Source organism: Wyeomyia smithii, chromosome 3 (assembly GCF_029784165.1).
Source record: "Wyeomyia smithii strain HCP4-BCI-WySm-NY-G18 chromosome 3, ASM2978416v1, whole genome shotgun sequence".
Taxonomy (NCBI): Eukaryota; Metazoa; Arthropoda; class Insecta; order Diptera; family Culicidae; genus Wyeomyia; species Wyeomyia smithii.
In genome coordinates, this window is record NC_073696.1 from 69,472,469 (window position 1) to 69,492,214 (window position 19,746).

Here is a 19,746-nt window from a genome sequence, read left to right on the forward strand (position 1 = left end):
TCCACAAATGTGAATAATTGCGAATTTTTACCCAAAACGTTTTTGCATCGAACGTAATAGATTGTATTAAACGGGTTAAACTGTTGAAATAACCGTCAATTCAAAACATCGAATAAATTATGCCACATTATACCACTGGCAAAGCGGCATAAACGTACACGACAAATATATATTGCCCGAGAGCACAGAAAATTCAATTGTCATTTTTCAGTCCTTTTTGTGTGCACTTTCTGTTCGATCATATACCTGAAGTTGACCTTCCGTTCTGTGAGAGAAGGGTAAACTTATAGCGAATTTCTTTATTCCACTGAGTCAGAGCAAATCTGAGGAATAAAGAAACTACTCCGCGAAATTTCGCAATTCGCGTTACATGCGAGTAAGAAGGAATAAAATACTTTTGCGTTTTTCATCCCGAACATTTTGACAATTTCATATGAGAGTTCGCGTTGGTGCTAGCCAACTAGCTGACAACTTTATCCTAATTGCATTGCTCTTGTTGTCCTGTTTTTGCTTTGACCTGTTTTTTGTTTTTTCTTCTCTTTTTAATTACCAAAGCAAATGTCAAATTATATCATCTGACGTAGTATGAACACCTGAGGTGATATCCGATATCATCTGCCGATATCAGGTGATATTCGGCGTAGTCTGAACAAGGCATAAAGCAATAATAGTTTTTTATAAATCATTTGAAAAAGCCACGTTTTCTGAACAAAACGTGATTTTTAAAACATATTCAACGTTTTCCTTCGTTTTTCAAATAAAGAACAAAAAATTGCTCGAAATGTTATAAATTCGTTCGCTGGTATATGGGAGAACTGTCGTTCAAGGCATTTCGAGCAGTTTTTCATTCTTCATTTAAAAATTGAAGCACAACGATAAACATTTTTTAAAAATCACGTTTTGCGCAAAAAATTGCACCCTTTTAGCTGATATATAAAAATCAGAAAACCATGTAAAACTATGAGACCAAATTAGTATGAATACAAGAATGATCGGACAACTCTTTGTCTACATGAATTCTTCACCATCAGACAGTGAAAAGCTGAGAAAAATGAAAAGTCTGATCCAAGAAGTTTACGAGTCCATGTCTTATTCTGTGACATTATCGTACAATGATCTATAGAGTTAGATAAGAAAAATAAAATTAAAATATTTTAAATTTCAGTTTGAATATATCACAATTTCAGTTATCTTTTCAAACGTTTTTGACGTGACATCACGTAACTGCATACCCCTTTTACTCGTTACGTGACAAATTGTTACGATTTCCTTCACCCCCTCTCTCCACTATCCAGCTTTTTACGCACCATAATGGCTTTCGCTATCATGCGTGTTCGTAATATGTGAACCTCTCTTATGTCAATTTTGTGGTTTCAGAAGAAATGGCAACACAAGTGCTGCCAGAAACATTTTTCTTATGATAAAATCACCTCTGTGGCGTCGTCAGGCCTATGAAAAGACGCCATTATTGTATGACCGAAATATAACAAGCAAAACATTGGAACCCCGGTAGGGTCGCATTGGAAATGGAGCCACAAAAAGTCACACACAACCCAGTGCAAAAGCATAGGCGCGTCCAAGAAATAGCACAATTCGAATTCCCTTTAAGATTAAATATCTCTGGCCCACAGTGGACGAAGTTTCATTCCGTTTCCCAATCGTTCCATTGAACTGTCAAACATCACCGACCGCAATTCAAATGTTTGTTTTTGTTTACGATTCTAGCCAAAGTTTTAAAATTGCTGGATTATATTCATTGCGAATGTAGTGCCGGATAATCCGATAAATAGTCTGCTATTTTTATTCTAGAAAACTGCAGTATTTTAAATACCCTCAAAATGGTAAGTTAATACGATCAAATTCTGGATATTCATCAATACAAAATATGTCTTTTTAGCTCCCGCTCTCGTTATTAAAAACAGCTCAAAGCCATCCTATGGTAAGTTGCGAACCTAAACGTTTATCAATCATTTTCTTATTTGATTGAATTGAAAGTAATAGATTAAGTTGAATGTGTTTCGTACTAACCAAGTAAGGTTGGGCACATTTATTTTTTGTTTGCTTTGATCTGTAACCGGTCTGAGACCGTTCGTAATCGGTAGCCGGTAAAGGGTGCTGTGATACAAGCAATCCGTCTTGATTATGAAATTTAGTTTTAATTGATTTGATTAGGAATTGAACCTAATAATAACACTGATAAATACATGTTTTGCCCCAAAATTCAAACTGGAAAAATATAAAGATTATAGGTTTTTAACCATTCCTGAGAATTTTGGTGCCCCTAGCAAAGATAACTTTTATTGAGACTTACATGAGTTTTCCCGTAAACAGTGGCGTAGCGTGACCGGCTGACACCTGGGGCAGAAAATTTGGGTGTCACCCCTACCAGGTTGCACCGAAATCATCTTGTTATCAAAAATTGTGAGAGTTAGCACGCGCGTTTTCAATTGCACTACAGCTACCCGTTTTTGAAACCTGGTTGAATCTATTCTCTTAGAGACAAATTTATATAATTTTCGGGGGTTTCACCTCGACCTCCACCCAACTGATAATAAATCTCACGGATGTCACCTTTTTGAAGGTGATACGTATGAAAATTTTTCTCATGTGACACCCGGGGCGGAAAAATATTGATACTGGGACATTTTTTGTGTGCTCTAAAGACTTTCTTGGTGGTCTACTTTTCTTGTTTTTTACGAGGTATGTACATATGTAAAACAAGTATGTAAAAAAACAAGTTGAAGTCCGCAAATCACGATTTAACTCAAAAACGGATCAGTGAATCAGCAAAAAAGTTTGTATGTAAGGGTTTCTGGAGCCGAGGAAGGTTATGCTCGTTTGAGCCCCTCCATCTGGGCTGCCATTGCAATAATTCCTGCTGATGGTTTAACATCCCTTCCGCTAGAAGAGAGGGGTTCTAAATAAATGAAACACAATTTTTTGCTTAACACGAAAACTAATTAAGCAAATGAAATTATATTTAGAATGTGAGGATTTTGGAGTACAAGAATTGTTTTATGATGTTTTGACACCACAAATTACGAACCAACCATCCAACAGAGCTTAAAAACCTGAACCAATCAAATTCAAGGCGTAGATATTTTCATTCCGATAACCGATAAAACCGATAATTTCAAACAATTCGCCTTTTGAGTTTGGACGTATCCAGTATCAGATTCGTCATGCATTCCATCAGTCTTTGGAGGTATGTGTTTAAAACTAATTAAATTATGAGTAAAAAAAGAGTGGGACGAAGTTGACCGGGTCAACTAGCTGTATAGAAAAGTATGGTTTTAAGCTTTTGTTGGTGTTTAATTTATTTTTAGACATTTTCAAATGAAGAAAAAGTTGGAGGGTGGTATCCAAGACACGACCGCATAGTTAACGTAGGACTACAATAGTTTTATATATCCTTTTGAGGCTCTGTTTGATTTGAGCTCGTTTTACTGTTATAGTCAATTCTCTTTTTCAAATACAGTCAATTTCTTTCAATACGCGAGAAGGAAACCTTCAATACAGATCTAAACTGAGTACGATTAGGTATAAATTAAACTTCCTTCTATATTTATTTTTCTTGTAAAAGATGGTTAACTCACCGATCGTCAAGCCGAAAAGCTGTCATTAAAAAATTTTCCTGCAGTTGCAAGTTCGTGGAAAAAATAACGATAATGAATTACAGTTTTTAGACGAAAGTGTATATTCACTGAAAATTTAAAATTGACATAGAATTTTATGAACATGTTAATATTCAATCCAGGTCAGTTTGAACATTTTATCAATGAACAGAATCAGAAAAAAATAAATCAGTTTCAAGATACCAAAAAACAACGAAGATGCATATTTGAAAGTCATATGTCTGTTATCTTCAAAAATAAACCGGGCTAAACTGATCAACAACATTAGCCTCAGCAATTAATGTTTGCATAGTGCAGGGTGGCCACTCAATCGGAAAAAAGGGGGAATGCGGGAAAAAGTCGGGAATTGAATTACATCGGGAAAATGCGGGAAAAAGTCGGGAATTTTTTTATTTAATCGGGATTTTGTTACCAAGATTTTTTCAAAGTATTGTGTATGATGCAATTACAAATGATGGAGAAGTTGGAAGTGCAAGTTGGTCCCTTAAAAGTCACATGTTTCTTCAGTAGTCAGCTTTTTAACCAAAAAGTCACTAAACTTACTTTTTTCGACCCGCTGACCAGCTGACTACTTTTATCAGTCCTGCTTTTCAAATGAAATAAATGTTGACACCAAATGTCTTAGAATAGCATGAAAGGTTGAAATCTGGTGTTATCTATAAAAATTGAATGAACTCTGTGGAACGTCTCAAGATGGTAAAGCGAATTGAAACCGGGGTTGAAAACCGATTCGGAGTCTGGGAATGGAAGTTGCCAGTTTATCGAGAAAACGTTTTAGTGCTCATAAATTCTCATATGTACAATAGAAACTGTTTCATTTTCTAAGAGCAATGCAAAATAAGTTTCACTGTACAATCTTACTAACATTACTAGTTATGAGTAGTTTTGAATAAACAAATTGAGGATAAAATGAGTGGCACACTGTTCTGACTCTCAAGTTTTTCAAATATATTTTTATTTCAGCTAGTCTTTTTGAAGAAATATTTGGCGAACTCTAGCGAAACTAGCTACCATTTCCGCTTAGAAACTCAATGCTGGTGAAAATTTGGGTTTGGGACGAACTTGCTATGCGGAGCAGTTAATTGAAAAAACATTACAAACTTAAAACATTACAAAATAGAGCAAACATTATTTTGGATTTTTCTGAAAAACTAATTTCTGTACATATTTCAAATTGGTATTTTTTTCTGTAAATTACACAATTTGACTGTAGAAAAAAAAAACTATTTTTGATGTAAATACAATGAGAAATGTTCTTAGAAAACAACATAATCGTTTGCGAGGTTTTTCAAGAAAACATTTTATTTGTTGCTGCATACGACTTTTTACATGCTTTTTGTTTTGCAACTGATCTTAGGGTACGATGGCCTAACTAGTCAGTCGTCGTAGGTTCGTGTCTCGGCTCGAGAGAGACTGTTAGTGTCTGTAGGATCGTAGCGCTAGCCCTGCAATCGCCCCGTGCACTAAACAGTTGGCTGCTAAATCTGTGGCCAATAAATAAAAATACTTTGAATATTCTAAAAGCCAGAATAATTAGCTTGATTGGTGTGATGTTTCCGGCAAAGCTGTAGATGGTAGTTCTATTTAAAAAATTTATTGAATATCTTAAAAGGCTTATTTTTCTGAATTCTAAGTTGCCAAATGTTTCAACGTTGATTATTTGAACACGGAAGAAGTTAAAATTTTTGAAGATTTTTTTTTCGAAACCAAAACGATTTGTTTTATTGGTGCGATGTTTTCGGCAAAGTTGTTGGCAGTTTTTGAGTATTAAAAATATTCTAAATCAAATATTTCAAAGTGCTGATTTCCGAAAAATATTATTATATTTTTTAAAAACTGCATAATGTAAACTGAACATTGTTGATCATGGAGAAATAAAAACTAAAAATTCTTTAGAAAAAATCCTAATAAAAAGGATTTGGAAATATTTCAGTGAATTTTTTTTTCTTAAACAGTTTAAAAGAAATTAAAAATAAATTTGTTTCCTTTTCAACGGTTTCTGCAAGTCATTCGTGCAGTAAAAGACTTTCAATTTGAAAAATAAAAATTTAAGATCTTTTTCCTGATTTTCATGGTTATTTTTTTAAGTTTCAAAATCACTTATTTTGAAATGTTAGTGCCCAATATCATTTTTTTATCAGCTTGACCATTTTGAGCGCTAAATGCAAACAAGTTGAAGATGTTGGCAGATGACCAGAGAGATGCAACTTTGATGGACTAGCAAGTCAAAATGCTGAAAAAGTTCTGAATTCACTTCTGAAAAGTTTTGAATCTACACGCAAAAGTTGTATGGTGCGAAACCAGTACAAAATTGTGCGTTTTCAGCGCAATTGTTGATGTAATTCGGATCCAGTACAATGATTGCGTGTTGGGCATAACGCAATTAATGCTCTAGCGTTTCTCCAATGTATTTGGCAGCTCCAAACTACTACACCTAAACAGTTTCAACTGATATCAAGCAGCATTGCAAAGCGAGCGAGAAGTAAAACCTTTCTCCTCCTTTCTGCTTGAGGACGAGACATATGTTACGCTTTTCAAGTCTTTTGCACACACGCTTTCGAGATACTTTTTCTTCTTCATGCATTTTCTTTGAATAGCAGCAAGCACGCATCGACAGTATGAGTGAGACTAACAACACTGGCATCTAGTATGTACAGCACGGGTGTCTCGCTCATTTCGTGAAGCGACGAGACATCGTCTTGCGCGTCGCAACCCGAACCGAAAAAGAAGCGAAAGAGCAACCTGTACATTATATGTGACGTATCTAGTCTCGTCGCACGTGCATGTAAAATCTAGGAGCAAGAGAGAAAGAGCAGTCACTAATACACTTGATGTGAGAAATAAAGTGTCGGTATAAGATATATATTCTGATTTCAATCTATGTCAATGTATTCGCAGTACAACTGTTGCGTTATGCGTTTCACACATTTATTGTGCGATTTCTGTGCAACATTTGTGCGAATCGGGAAGACACAATGATTGTACAAGACTTCAACTTTTGCGTGTATGTAACGCGTGATAAACCAAATACAGTTAAATCGCAGTATTTCCTGAACGTAAAATAACATTATATTTAATTTGAGAAAAAAAACGCAAATCCGTGTCACAAGTTTTGTTCTCTAAATAATCAATTCAATCAAAATATTTTTCACTCTAAGTAGTCTATGTTAACCCTCAACTTCGCATGACTTTTTCCGATGATTTTAACAACGGAAAAAAATTTTGTACGCAAAGTGCTGTTTTGTTTGTTGTTGTTTCCCTAATAGGTTGTTATGCGTTGTATAAAAACGGTGCTTATATCATATTTCAAGAAGACAGATAGACAAACATAATGAATGCACAAAATAGCTAACACGATTATTGACTGCTTAATGGAGGATTTGCAAATTTGAGAAAATCGCAAAAATTATATTTAACCTGTCTACCATGGAAAGGCAAAAGTTGCATTTCATGTAACTAATCAACTGTTCGTGTAGAATGTCCCGAGCAAATTTGGTAGAATATGAATAATGATATGCGCTATTACTTTCAATTTAAGGTTCAAAAATTGACGTTCAACCGTCGATAGAACATAACCTAGTTACCGTTTTTGACAATCGGGAATTTCTTGCAATCATGCGGGAAAAAGTCGGGAAAAATGCGGGAACTCGAAAATGTAAAATGAGTGGCCACCCTGATAGTGTTGTTAAATTACAAGTATTTATGGAAAGTAATATTATCTTGAAGATGCTAATTTTAAAAAAAATTAATTGAAAATACAAATACAAATGTGGGAACTCTAATATCAAGGTGAAATGAATTTGGTTTTCCTCTATACCGCCACCGCGAGATGCAACAAGGATTGTCATGTTGAATTGATTTATTATCTACCTATTCAAAGATCTGTACGGAGCATTTTGGCTTTCTGTTGTCTTTTAAATACTTCATATTTAGTTATTTTAATAAATCTGAGAAAAACGGAGTGTAGAGTTCCAAAATAAACAACGCAATTTATGTGTACAATGCAGCAAATTAAGATACTGCCTCTACCAAATGCTATCTGCCTCTACCGACATGAACAGAATTGTGTTGTCTCCGGTGGTGCAGCGTATTTCTGAATAATCATATTGAATACTGATATTTGCTACTATACGAAATAAGAAGAAGAAAAAGACAATTCAAACGGCAATTCGATTGTGTTTCAGATCGCAAAACGACTCTTACGCGTTAACCCATCACGCCTCACTGTACGTCGACAGCGGCAATGTAGTCTTCACTTGGCTTGACTGCACACAAATGAATATCGAGTTCTTCTGCTAGGCGACTTAGGCGACGAGTGCCCAGCACTCTATTCATACATTGCTCGGTGCGGTACTGCTGCCAGCATGTTTTCTTTCAAGACATCAGTTTAATTAACATTCTAACAGCAGAAGAGGTGGTTACGAACTTTCCGAAAAAGCTTCACCTTCAAGACATCAAAATAGTCTAGGCTCATAGAAGCAAACATTGGTTGACCTATTGGGACGGGGAGATTCTGTCAAATTTTTTTTTTTGCCACTGCTATACAGGATATTACAGCAGGCAGTTGGTGTCTACTCATGAAGTCTGTGCCAGGCGTGCTCGCATGTGATTGGTACATTGTTCGTGAAAATTCGACCTTGAAACTTTTATTGAATTTTTACTGTTGAACAATGAAGTGATAATGATAACTGAAGAATCACAAAATTGTCCATCATTTTAACAATCCAACGATATATTGATTATTGTGATCCGTCATGTGGTTTCATCAGTATAACCGTTTGAAATCTTTCATTCCAGTTTCCGCAGAATGTATCTCAAAATAGTGGGGTTAGACGTAGTCCTACGTCTAAAATATAAAATACATTCGACTTTCCACAAATATAATCTCGGAGGTTCAGTTTGATGCTTGACGTCATTCATCTATTTTTCGTTTTTACTCAATTCACTTGTGTCAATAAACACTGTAGAAGCTACTGTGTTATCTCAAAAGCCAATATCCAAATATAGCTAATTTCATACCAGGACCCTATTTCCATTCATGAGTTTCAGTTTTTTCGTACATTTTGAAGGCGATTACTTCCACTACGGTTAGTACTGCGATCTGTTAGGGATGGGTGATACTGACAAAAGTATCGATTTTTTGGTATCGCGATACTTCAATAAACTTCGATACCAGGTATCGGAGAATCGGTTGAAGGGGTATCGATACTCGATACTTCGATAGTAGCGGTATTAGACTCTTATTTTTCTTTTCAAAAAACAGCAAACATCTGCGAATCAACAAAAATCTGCACACATACTCTACAAATCTGCATTTAGGGGCAAATCCGCACTTCTCGTATCCCTGAAGAGAGGCAGTTGATGGTAAAAATAAAAATCTAACGATACTGCAAGCACAGCCAAACAGACATGCCTCTCGTTGACGATTTCATCGACCAGAAAAATAACGATAATTTTGAAATTTTGCTTAGTGGGCAATAATGCCGCTAGTGACGCTATAAGCAAGCCTGCCTTTTCATTATCAAAGACAAAAACCATTAGTAATGCCGCTTGTGTTGATTTAAGCAAGCGTGCACACCCATTAGCAAAGACAAAACCGTTACCGTTACGAAAACAAGTTAAAAGGCAATAAGCTCACATGGTGGTGCATGAGTGTAACGTTTCGAAGATTTTTCAGGATTTTTGTTCGAAGAGGCGCGTCTGGTTGTCTGTGCTGCAAGTATCGTTAAGAAAGTATCGATACCGGAACTCATCTCTCGCGGTGAGAATCGATGCCAAAATACTCGATACAGCGACCCCTAGAAGCGATACCGTTGCGTTGGTATCAATGCTAGTATCGCCCAAGATGGTCGGGTTTGATGTTTTTCAAACCCGTACCCGACCCGAACCCGATTTTTTTTTCGGTCGAAACCCGAACCCGAAACTTTTTTTTCGTTCAAACCCGAACCCGACCCGAACCCGAAAATTTTATTTCTTTGAAACCCGAACCCGACCCGAACCCGAGATTCATAGATGTGTCTCTAGGATGGGCGATAGAGATGGTCGGGTTTCGGGTTTTCATACCCAAACCCGACCTGAACCCGACATTTTCAAACCCGAACCCGACCCGAACCCGTCGGGTACGGGTCGGGCTCGGGTTTCGGGTTTGAAAACCCGATACCCGACCATCTCTATCGCCCATCCTAGAGACATAGACCTAGAGTGTTATAAAGGAATACGTATTGGCCCTGACACAAGTAAAAGAGATTTTTAAGGCTGTTCGCACCTACGCGAATTCTCATATGCAATTGTCAATTTATGTGAGAAAACAAAAGCAAAATTATTTCCCTCCTTCACTTGCGCCAGTAAAAACCAAACCAATATCAACAGAGTCGTCAGGGCCAATAGAGAAAAGCAGTAAATATGGCAATCCTCTGCTAGTATTCTATTCCAAACAATTCTGGCAACCACATTTAATTCCGCATGACTTGTTATACGCACTAGAAAGTGTAATGAAATTCCAAAACTTTGTAAGGATATATTACTTAGTTTCAAAGCTTGTTTATACAATTTTTTAATTTTCAATGCATCACTTATAATACGAGCATAACGAACACATTTTCCGTTTAAACCATAATTGCACGTGATTCACAACATTTATACTGATTGCAACACACATTCTGTCCGAAAAGTAACTCGCCTGAGTTTTTTTTTTTATTCTCGCTTATTTTCCGTCGGTCTAGTTCCGCCACTGTTGTTGTGCCAATCACCGACGCCCGGGGAGGCGACTCCACCCAGGACCCTAACTCACGACCCGTTGAGTTTGTTTACTTTGCTCACTTGGAGCCTCAATTTGACGGTTCACTTGGAGTTTTCGACCTCACTCTTTGCGTATCTGTTGATTCGGAAATTAGAAGACAGCAAGGAACAGTTTCCATACAATACCGAAGACATTGCCTAGTTATTGGTTTAATTTGACGCTTATGATACACCAAATTAATAATATACACATTAGTTTGCTATTTGCTCACACGCAGCACGACACGTTTCGCAAATCTTCCTCTACTCATCTTTGCTATTTGGAACGTCCCATTAATTTCGAGCTGTTATATTTCCATTTAGTTGCGTTATTGATTTGTTATAACATTGCTGTGTACCGTAAGGTCAATTTGTCAAGGAACCCTACGTCCGGGATGTTTTTATTTTGTGTATCAAAACTAACGCAAAAGTACATGGTTTTCTTTTAGTTTCCGCATCGAGGCATTTGTTTTTATCATCGTGCAGATTCGCGCTGTAAAGTCGAATTTCGAAACAGGATAACTAACATACAGAGTTTATGGACCCAGAAACGATACAAATTACTAACTTGACCACTAGAAAACTATAAACTGACGAAAATATTCCACAGAACTAACAATTGGATGAAGATAACATGCATGAATAACCTTTCTATTTTCCGATTTGAGTCAAATTGAGCATAACGAAATTTTTATCAACTGTCGAGAAAGCCTCGCAAATATTTTTATGCATTATTGGAAACAAGCTACAATACATTCGGAGAAGTTAAAGAAAAGAACAAATAAAAATGATGTATTTGTATGTCATCTCCTTAGGAAGATAGTAGGAAAAATCATGTATTTGATAATGTTTAATTCCCTTTTTTCTTCGGGGCTTTCCTTTAGTTTGAGATGAACGACATTAATCTTTTCCTCTTGAAAAGACTGATTTTTTAGAAGTTCTACACCCTCCGGCCTCCGGTAGTATTGAAAAGACGATGAGATCGCAAAAATTAAATTAAATTCAACGCTCCCCTTTTGTGCATGCTGGCTTGTTGTTGTTGTTGTTGTATCCCCTAAACCCGAATACACAATTACAAGGTTCGTCTCTTGAAGTCACCTTCAAGTCACCCCAAACCAAATCGTATATACAGAAACATTCTAACACGACTAATCCCCCGCGCCGAAAAAGGATTCTTTTGTTGAACGAAAATTCGTTTCGGTCGGACAGCAGACATTCATTCTGGGGTTTTTTTTTAATTTTTTTTCTCTTTTCAATCGAAATCAACTCCCACAGTTGGTAGAGCTCAAAAATGGTGAAACATACAACGGTCACTTGGTAAGCTGCGACACCTGGATGAACATTAATCTTCGTGAGGTCATCTGCACATCAAAGGTGAGAACATAGCTTGCTGTATGCTTAAGTTGAACCCGCGATGGTACGATTCCCGAGAACGATTCCCGCATTGGGTGTCGCTACTCGAGGAGACGAACTAACGAGCCCAGCGACATAAATATATGTGTATAAATTTGCTCTTTTACACCTCACTCTCCACAGGATGGCGATAAATTTTGGCGAATGCCCGAATGTTACATCCGCGGTAGTACGATCAAATATCTGCGCATACCGGACGAGGTGATCGACATGGTGAAGGATGACGTGCAGGCCAAGTCGCGAAACCGAGCGGAGCTGAATAAGGGCGGTGGTCGCAACCAGGGTGGCGGAGGAGGTGGTGGAGGTGGCGGTGGCATGGGGCAGCAGGGTGGCCGCGGCGGAGGTGGTGGACGCAATAATGCCAACGCCAATAATAGAAACACATTCGGTGGTGGTAATCGACCCGGCAATCGGGCCGGACTTGGCAATCCCAATCGGAACGCACTCAACAAGAACAAGTAATCGAGCGAGTCGTTTTAAGGTGTGAAAAAGAAAAGCTAACCATTTCGTTGAATGCTGATCGAAAGAGTGGGAAAAAGTTGAATAAAAAATGTGCTTTTGTGCTTTGGAGGAAACGATTGCTGCTCTTTTATTCACAGGATTCCTTTTGGGCTCTTTTAATAGAGAACTGTCTGCTTGAAGATAAATTTAATTTCTTTTTGTATAAATTATTTCTCCTCTCCTGTTTCCTCCTTTCACGGGTGAACCGAGCGTCTTTTATTCTGTCCCTTGCGTGTGCGTCTCATTTTGGAGCGCAAGCGTATAAATGGACAAAGGCCGCTTTCGAGACGGACACAAAGGAAGGCAAGAAAGAACGACGACGAACCGGGAGGCAGAAAAAGCGAGATTCTCGGCGGACCAAAGCGGAGAGCGAGAATTAATCGCTTGAAATCTGTTAAAAACGACACCTCGGCCAAATTGAATAAGCTGGTGTGAAATAAAAAAGGAAACCGGTTTCTTCCCGAAGAGAAGTAACCATTGTCCATTGTCCGGCTCGGGATACCCTTTCAAGAGCGATCCGTGCTCTCGGCCCAGGTGAGTGAGGAGTGGGGTTCTAACTGAATGCTGCGAATCATGGCTTGTGGGATGGACACGTTTACCGAGTTTAGTCGATAGATACATGTACTTAAATGCCTAAATGAGGAAAAAATCCAATAGCGCTGGCATGATTCGGCAAACCGTTGATCAACACTTGAGCTGAACAAATGGGCAGTGTAAATTTATTCTTTTATGAAACGTACTTCAATTGCATAATGCAACTATCTTCGTTTTCTAAAACTGAATTTTATTATTGTTTCCAGTACAGAGAACTGTTATTTTGCAAAGCGTAAATCAGCAGGAGATATATTTGAGTACAGTTTCAATGTCCACTACTATTTGATCATGCCAGCAAAAAGGTTGTTCTATTAGTTTATCATCGATGTACAAATGTATAAGGGGCCATCCACATACCACGTGTACAGCTTTGGGGGGGGGGGGGGTTGGCGAATGTCCACGGTCCATACAATTTTTTTTAAATTTATATGGACAGTTGTCCACGAAGGGGAGGGGGGGGGGTGCCTAAAAATCGTTGAAAATCTGTCCACGTGGTATGTGGATGGCCCCTAAGATTATTTCAAAACAAAACAAATCAAATCAAATTGAATTTATTTTTAATAATTAGAAATTTAAAAACCTAAATTAATCCACCTAGCGGTCAGACCCAGCCTTTCTCATTCAAACTTATTATTTGTAAAAATAGATTTACATGAACGCTTCAATCCAATAAATGTGTATTCACTGTTTAGGTTCTAAAATAATGATGTTGTTATTGAAGTATAAAATAAGAAATTTGACGTAATGTAAATGCTCAAGAAATAGCGAAATAAAAGAAATGACTCTTAATTTCGAACAATTCAATCACGAGCGATACCGGGAACATTCAAACGGTACGATACCACATTTAAATTATATTGAGGCCACATATATTGATCAAAGCAGGTATAGTTTTAAATAGCCTTTGAATTTCTTTTCTTTCCATAACTTTTGAACCAAAAGTAAAAGTATATCAAATTGTTATGAAGTTTGTTATTTGTAAGTTTGAGAGATGACTTGTTCGTATGACACTAGTTATGTTCAAATAAATCGTGTAATCTTTGAGATAATAGAATTTCGTTGTTTTAACAATTTAATGCATAACGGTTGCTTAGTTCGATTATAATCAAATGAAATGGGAACGTACTTTGGCAGCCAAACTTTGAAACCACGTGTTAAATCATAATTCATCAGTTAACCCTTAACTAGCCCGTTCATCTGATAATACTATTGATCAAATCGGTTGTGTACTTTCTGAGATAATAAAGTTTCGTGATTTTCACAATTTCTTTTCATAACTTTTTAACCACAAGTTCAATCTATATGAAATTCAAAAGTTAAGGGTTTTTAAGATATTTGATACCAATTTGATACCAATTTTATTGAAATCGGTTGTGTGGTTTCTGAGATATTGATGTTTCGTGATTTTTACATTTTTAAACATAACCTCTTAAATAAAAATCCAATTACAATGAAAAATAGGATCTTATGGGGCAACTAGAACTTTCATTTGCATATAATTTCATTAAAATCGGTGAAAATAAAAATCTGCACATACACACACCCACACACAACCAACCATATATCAAATTGCTTTAAAATTTCTTACTTGTGAGTTTGAGAGACAACCCGTTCAAATGACACTAGATATGTTCAAATAAGTCGTGTGATCTTTGAGATAATAGATTTTCGTTGTTTTTATAATTCAATACATAACGGTTGGAATAAAAATACGACTACAGTCAAATAAAATGGGAACCTGTAGGAAAGCCAAATTTTTCATTTGACACTAAGATTGTTGAAATTAGGCCAGCCATTTTTGGGAAAACGAGTGAATTTGAAAAGTCATCGGAAAATGTTTCTTTTCACAATTTTTGAACCACGTGTTTAATCACTATACAATTCATCAATTAACCTTTAACTAGCCCGTTCATTTGATACCAATATTGTTCAAATCGGTTGTGTACTATCTGAGAAAATGAAGTTTCGTGATTTTCATATTTTGATACATTACAGACAAAGTAACAGACCGATTGCATTGAAATTCAATAGGGTGTTGTGAGGCAGCTAGATCTTTCGTTTGACACTAATTTCGTGTAAATCGGTTCAGCCATCTCTGAGAAAAGTGAGTGAGTTTAAGAAGTCTTCGGAATATGTTCTTTTTCATAGCTGGATTTCACATTTTTAAACATAACAGGCAAATTAATAGTCCGATTACAAAAAAAAACAATAAGGTCTTAGACCTTCCAAATGACACTGATTTTGTGGAAATCGGTTCAGCCATCTCTGAGAAACATGAGTGAGATTAAACACTCTTCAGAACACGTTTCTTTAAATAACTTCTGAACCACACGTTCAATCTTCATGAAACTCAAAAGTTAAGGGTTTTTTAAGTAGCTTGTTCATTTAAAACCAATTTTGTTAAAATCGGTTGAGTAGTTTCTGAGATAATGATGTTTCGTGATTTTCACATTTTTGAACATAACCTCTAAACTAAAAATCCGATTGCAATGAAATTCAATAGGGTGTTATGGGACAACTAGACCTTTCATTTGCAATTAATTTCATGAAGATCGGTCCAGCCATCTCTGAGAAAATCGAGTGAGATTGGGAGAGCGTTACATACACACACACATACACACACACACACACACATACAGAAAATGCTCAGCTCGTCAAACTAAGTCGATTGATACACGAGATTCGACCCCTTGGAGCTCTTTTATACCTTTGGTTTTTCCAATGATTGCTATACCTTTCTAAGAGAAAGGCAAAACCTATGTTTATTTTATTAAAAGAATCTGTGCCTAATCACAGTGCAGATTGCGAAATCGATGATCTCAAAATTCGATAGTTTTCTTTAGTGTATATGAATATGAATCATTTTCATACTTTATATCAGTAATTTAAAGCTTTCTGATTCCGTAATCTCTCACGTGATATTTATCGAGGAAACCGCAACAGAAGTACAATTGAGAAAGCTTTCTTTGAATAACAATTTTAAATCATTTGTATGTATAATTTTTAAAGATCTAGTTTGACAATGTAGAAAAGTTGATAGAACCCTTCACATTTTACAATTCCTTTTATTGAAACTCTATATCATCGATTTGGCTGAAGTTTGTGCACGAGGAACATAGATAGGGCAAAAGCTATGGAATGTTCCTTGGCTCAAAGTCAGTTTATAATTTTGCGTTTTCAATTTTTTTTTTTTTTCAAAGACAAAATCAATCGGAATTTGAGTTGGTATACTCTCCGACTAGAACTGGCAAATGAAATAAAAAATAGCAGCTTTGATTCGAATAAAATATTTGATGATAATTTGATGATTCATCTGAAAAAAAATGGAAGAATCCCGAATTGGGACATCGGAATCTCTTCCCATACATGGTTATAATATCTGAGTGTGTGCATTGCTAGGCTACTGTAACTGTGTCCAATGGTGCTTCGATGAACACTAAACAGGCATCTAAGTTTTTTGCTGCACCACCGATTTTCTCGCCAAAAAAGTTGAGCCGATTAGCTGGTTTCGCTAGCCAGGCCATATGCTTAAAATCGTTGTCATATCATTGAACTGTACTACTGGTTACCATTTTACCAATACATTAAATATGACATTTTGTACATTTGTATAAAAGCTTTAAGCATTCAAAATTGCCCCTCTCAACATTACAGGCTCATTTTAACGTATTCCTACGTCAAAAATAAAACCGAATCATCGTCTTTCGCAAGATTATGGCTCAAATATATTGAAATTATTCTTTCTAATAGTTCTACATACTTGAATGGTATTCGTAATTAAAATGCAAAATTTTCAAATGGCTGTTAGCTGATTGAAATTTTGAGTAAAATAGTTCTATGTGTATTGTTCCCATGGTCGCAGTGATCCAAATCTTACAAAAATAACGTTCACACTATGTAAGTGTGAGAAATAATTTGGCGTACGAACCGTGAAAATCGTGCATCAACATAAGCTGGGAATGGTATACAGCTGGAAGGGAGAAACGAATACTACACTCAAAACAGAGAACACGCACATGCACCGTTTTTTGATAGCGTGTAACTATATTCTTGCTGTAACGCATGCATGACTCAAACGAAGTTTTTAGTAACAACAGGAATTCTGAATGTGCAAATTTGTTGCAAACAAAAATTTTTCGAGTCTGTGTTTTTTTCAATTTGCCGTTGCATAAAAGTTTTTTCAGAGTATTGAAGTTATATATGTTTGCGCAGACTTCCTGAAAATGTGTACGAGAGCGTAACCTGTGAGGCAGATTTTTCGGGGTTTCATGCAGTTGCAAAAATTTTACAGTCCTACATCTCACTATTTTGTGAAACGAGAATTAACATTCGACTGTGATGAAGTGTGTTGTTTGTAGCCGGCATGTTTTGGAAAAAAATATCTTCAAGGAACGTTTTACCCCAAATTGCGTATCTTCTGGTAAAGTAGGTAGTTCTGATTGAGTACAGTGATAATCCAAAATTTAAGTAAAGTCTATTAAGTCTAGCAGAAACTATAGTGATTCTAGGGATTTTGACGGTTTTTTGAAAAAAAAAAAACCTTCCAGGGCTGTTTTACCCCATTTGGCATACTTGGCTTATACATGACATTATAGCTCTTGAGTTGCTCTACAAAACGCCATATTCAGATATTTTTTCTACCGATGTTGAGAAGAGTAGGATGACCCTGAAAATTGATAATTTTGAAAGAAAAATGCGTTTTTTTCGTCATGTTACCTCTTTGCGACCATGCGTTTTGAAGTACTCTTAGTGTAGAATGATACCACAAATTTTTAGAAAAATCCATTGAGTCTAGCAGGAGTTCTTGCACTTTTTGGTATTTGGACGTTTTTGGACATATCATTTTCAAGGGCCGTTTTACCCCACTTAACCTCAATGTAAAAATTGAAATTTGCAAAACTTTCTACCTTGAATAGACAAACAAACAAAATTTCAGTCCAATCGGAGAACATCAAAACAACATGCGGTTGCGCCTCTCGCGAACTGGCTCTTGAAGCTTATAAAATGTATTATTTTACGTAAAAACTAACCAAAATATTTTTCAAAATGACAATGAATAGGGGAACTGCTCCATTATTCATCTCAGCCCATATATTCATCTCATACAACATGGAAACACAATTGAAAACAGGAAAAAAACGCATATTTCTACAATTTCCAAATTTCAACTGCATGTATTTTCATCTGTTTTCACTGCGTTGAAGCAAACAAAAGGTGCCAAATCAGTTTCTGTTAATACGAAAAAATCATACTGAAAATGTTGAATTATTCCGACATAATTGACATAAATCGACAGCACTGCAATGGTTACCTAGGTTACCAATTTTGCCCGTAAACAACTACAGCGGATACCTAGGTAACCTACTACGACGGGCTGCGGCTACGTTCACTCATGATAATTTGATTTATTCATGATCAACAGTGTGATGAATATGGGGGCGTTGTGAGATGAATAATTGAGCAGTGATTCGAGTTTTGAGATGGATATGGAAGTGTTGTGAAACATGGTTTGTTTTACAAAATTTAGCATAAATCTAGCTTTACGAACTAATTCCATTTTTGTCATATGACTTACATTTTAAGTTTAGTAAAGCGGGCAATGTATGCAGTTTGCGAGGATGCGAAAACGAACGGGAATAGAAGGTGTGACTTTTAGGCTTAGAAAAAATTTTCCCTCGTCCAGACGGGACTCGAATCCGCAATCTCCGTTGTCTCCGGCAAGGTGTTTTGGCCAATTAAATCTAGCTACACGCAAAAGTTGATGTCTTGTACAATCATTGTGTCTTCCCGATTCGCACAAATGTTGCACACAAATCGCACAATAATTGTGTGAAACGCATAACGCAACAGTTGTACTGCGAATACATTGACATAGAATGAAATCAGAATATGTATCATATACCGACACTTTATTTCTCACGTCGAGTGTATTAGTGACTGCTACTCATGGAGCAGCACAAGCAGCAAACAACAACTTGTGAACTCACTAGATTTAAAATTTAATAATACTCGATCGATTTATCTCGATGGATTTGGTCATTAAAAAGTACCATTGAATGATTTGCAAAAAAACGAAACAAAATTCTGTTCACAACATTTTGTAATCAACGCTAGCTTCACCGCAAAACTAGCAAAACCCTCCATTCAACAAAGCCACAAAAGCGTTTCCGATTTTTTATGGCAACACTTGTAAATTGTGAATAATTATTATTCGTCATTATTCTCTTCCGGTTCGGATTGCGACGCGCAAGGCGATATCTCGTTGCTTCACGAAATGAGCGAGACATCCGTCCTGTACATACTTGATACCAGTGTTAGTCTCACTCATACTGTCGGTGCGTGCTTGCTGCTATTCAGAGGAATGCTTGAAGAAGGAAAAGTATCCCGAAAGCGTGTGTGCAAAAGACTTGAAAAGCGTAGCATATGTCTCGTCCTCAAGCAGAAAGGAGGAGAATGGTTTTGCTTCTCGGTCGCTTTGCAATGCTGCTTGATACCAGTTGGAACTGTTTAGGTGTAGTAGTTTGGAGCTTCCAAATACATTGGAGAAAAGCTAGAGCATTAATTGCGTTGTGCCCAACACGCAATCATTGTACTGGTTCCGAATTACATCAACAATTGCGCTAAAAACGCACAATTTTGTACTGGTTTCGCACCATCCAACTTTTGCGTGATATAATTCATTCTATGATTGTGCCGATACCACACGGACGTTGGTTGCTGATCGGTTGCTGATCGTGAAGAAGAAAGAAAAGCCGGGTTCCAATTTCTGGCTGATCGCGCTGGGCGCGTTGATACTTAAGTTGATACGGGCGAAAAAAATCTTTGT

At 36.7% G+C, this 19,746-nt stretch overlaps 1 protein-coding gene across 1 annotated transcript; it reads left to right on the plus strand.

Annotated features, from left to right (window-relative positions):
• The first annotated feature begins 1,677 nt into the window (after positions 1-1,677).
• LOC129732115 (uncharacterized) lies at positions 1,678-12,403 on the plus strand. Its single transcript, XM_055692635.1, has 4 exons — positions 1,678-1,841; positions 1,898-1,939; positions 11,688-11,786; positions 11,949-12,403. The coding sequence occupies exons 1-4, from the start codon at positions 1,839-1,841 to the stop codon at positions 12,285-12,287; spliced, it is 483 nt and encodes a 160-aa protein (XP_055548610.1). The 5' UTR covers positions 1,678-1,838; the 3' UTR covers positions 12,288-12,403.
• The last annotated feature ends 7,343 nt before the right edge of the window (positions 12,404-19,746 follow it).

What these genes read in the sequence shown, in the direction of transcription:
- LOC129732115 (XM_055692635.1), top strand. An exon ending in CAGCTCAAAGCCATCCTATG is followed by an intron (nt 1,940 to 11,687) that starts GTAAGTTGCGAA and finishes CAACTCCCACAG; the next exon opens with TTGGTAGAGCTCAAAAATGG. An exon ending in AGGTCATCTGCACATCAAAG is followed by an intron (nt 11,787 to 11,948) that starts GTGAGAACATAG and finishes CACTCTCCACAG; the next exon opens with GATGGCGATAAATTTTGGCG.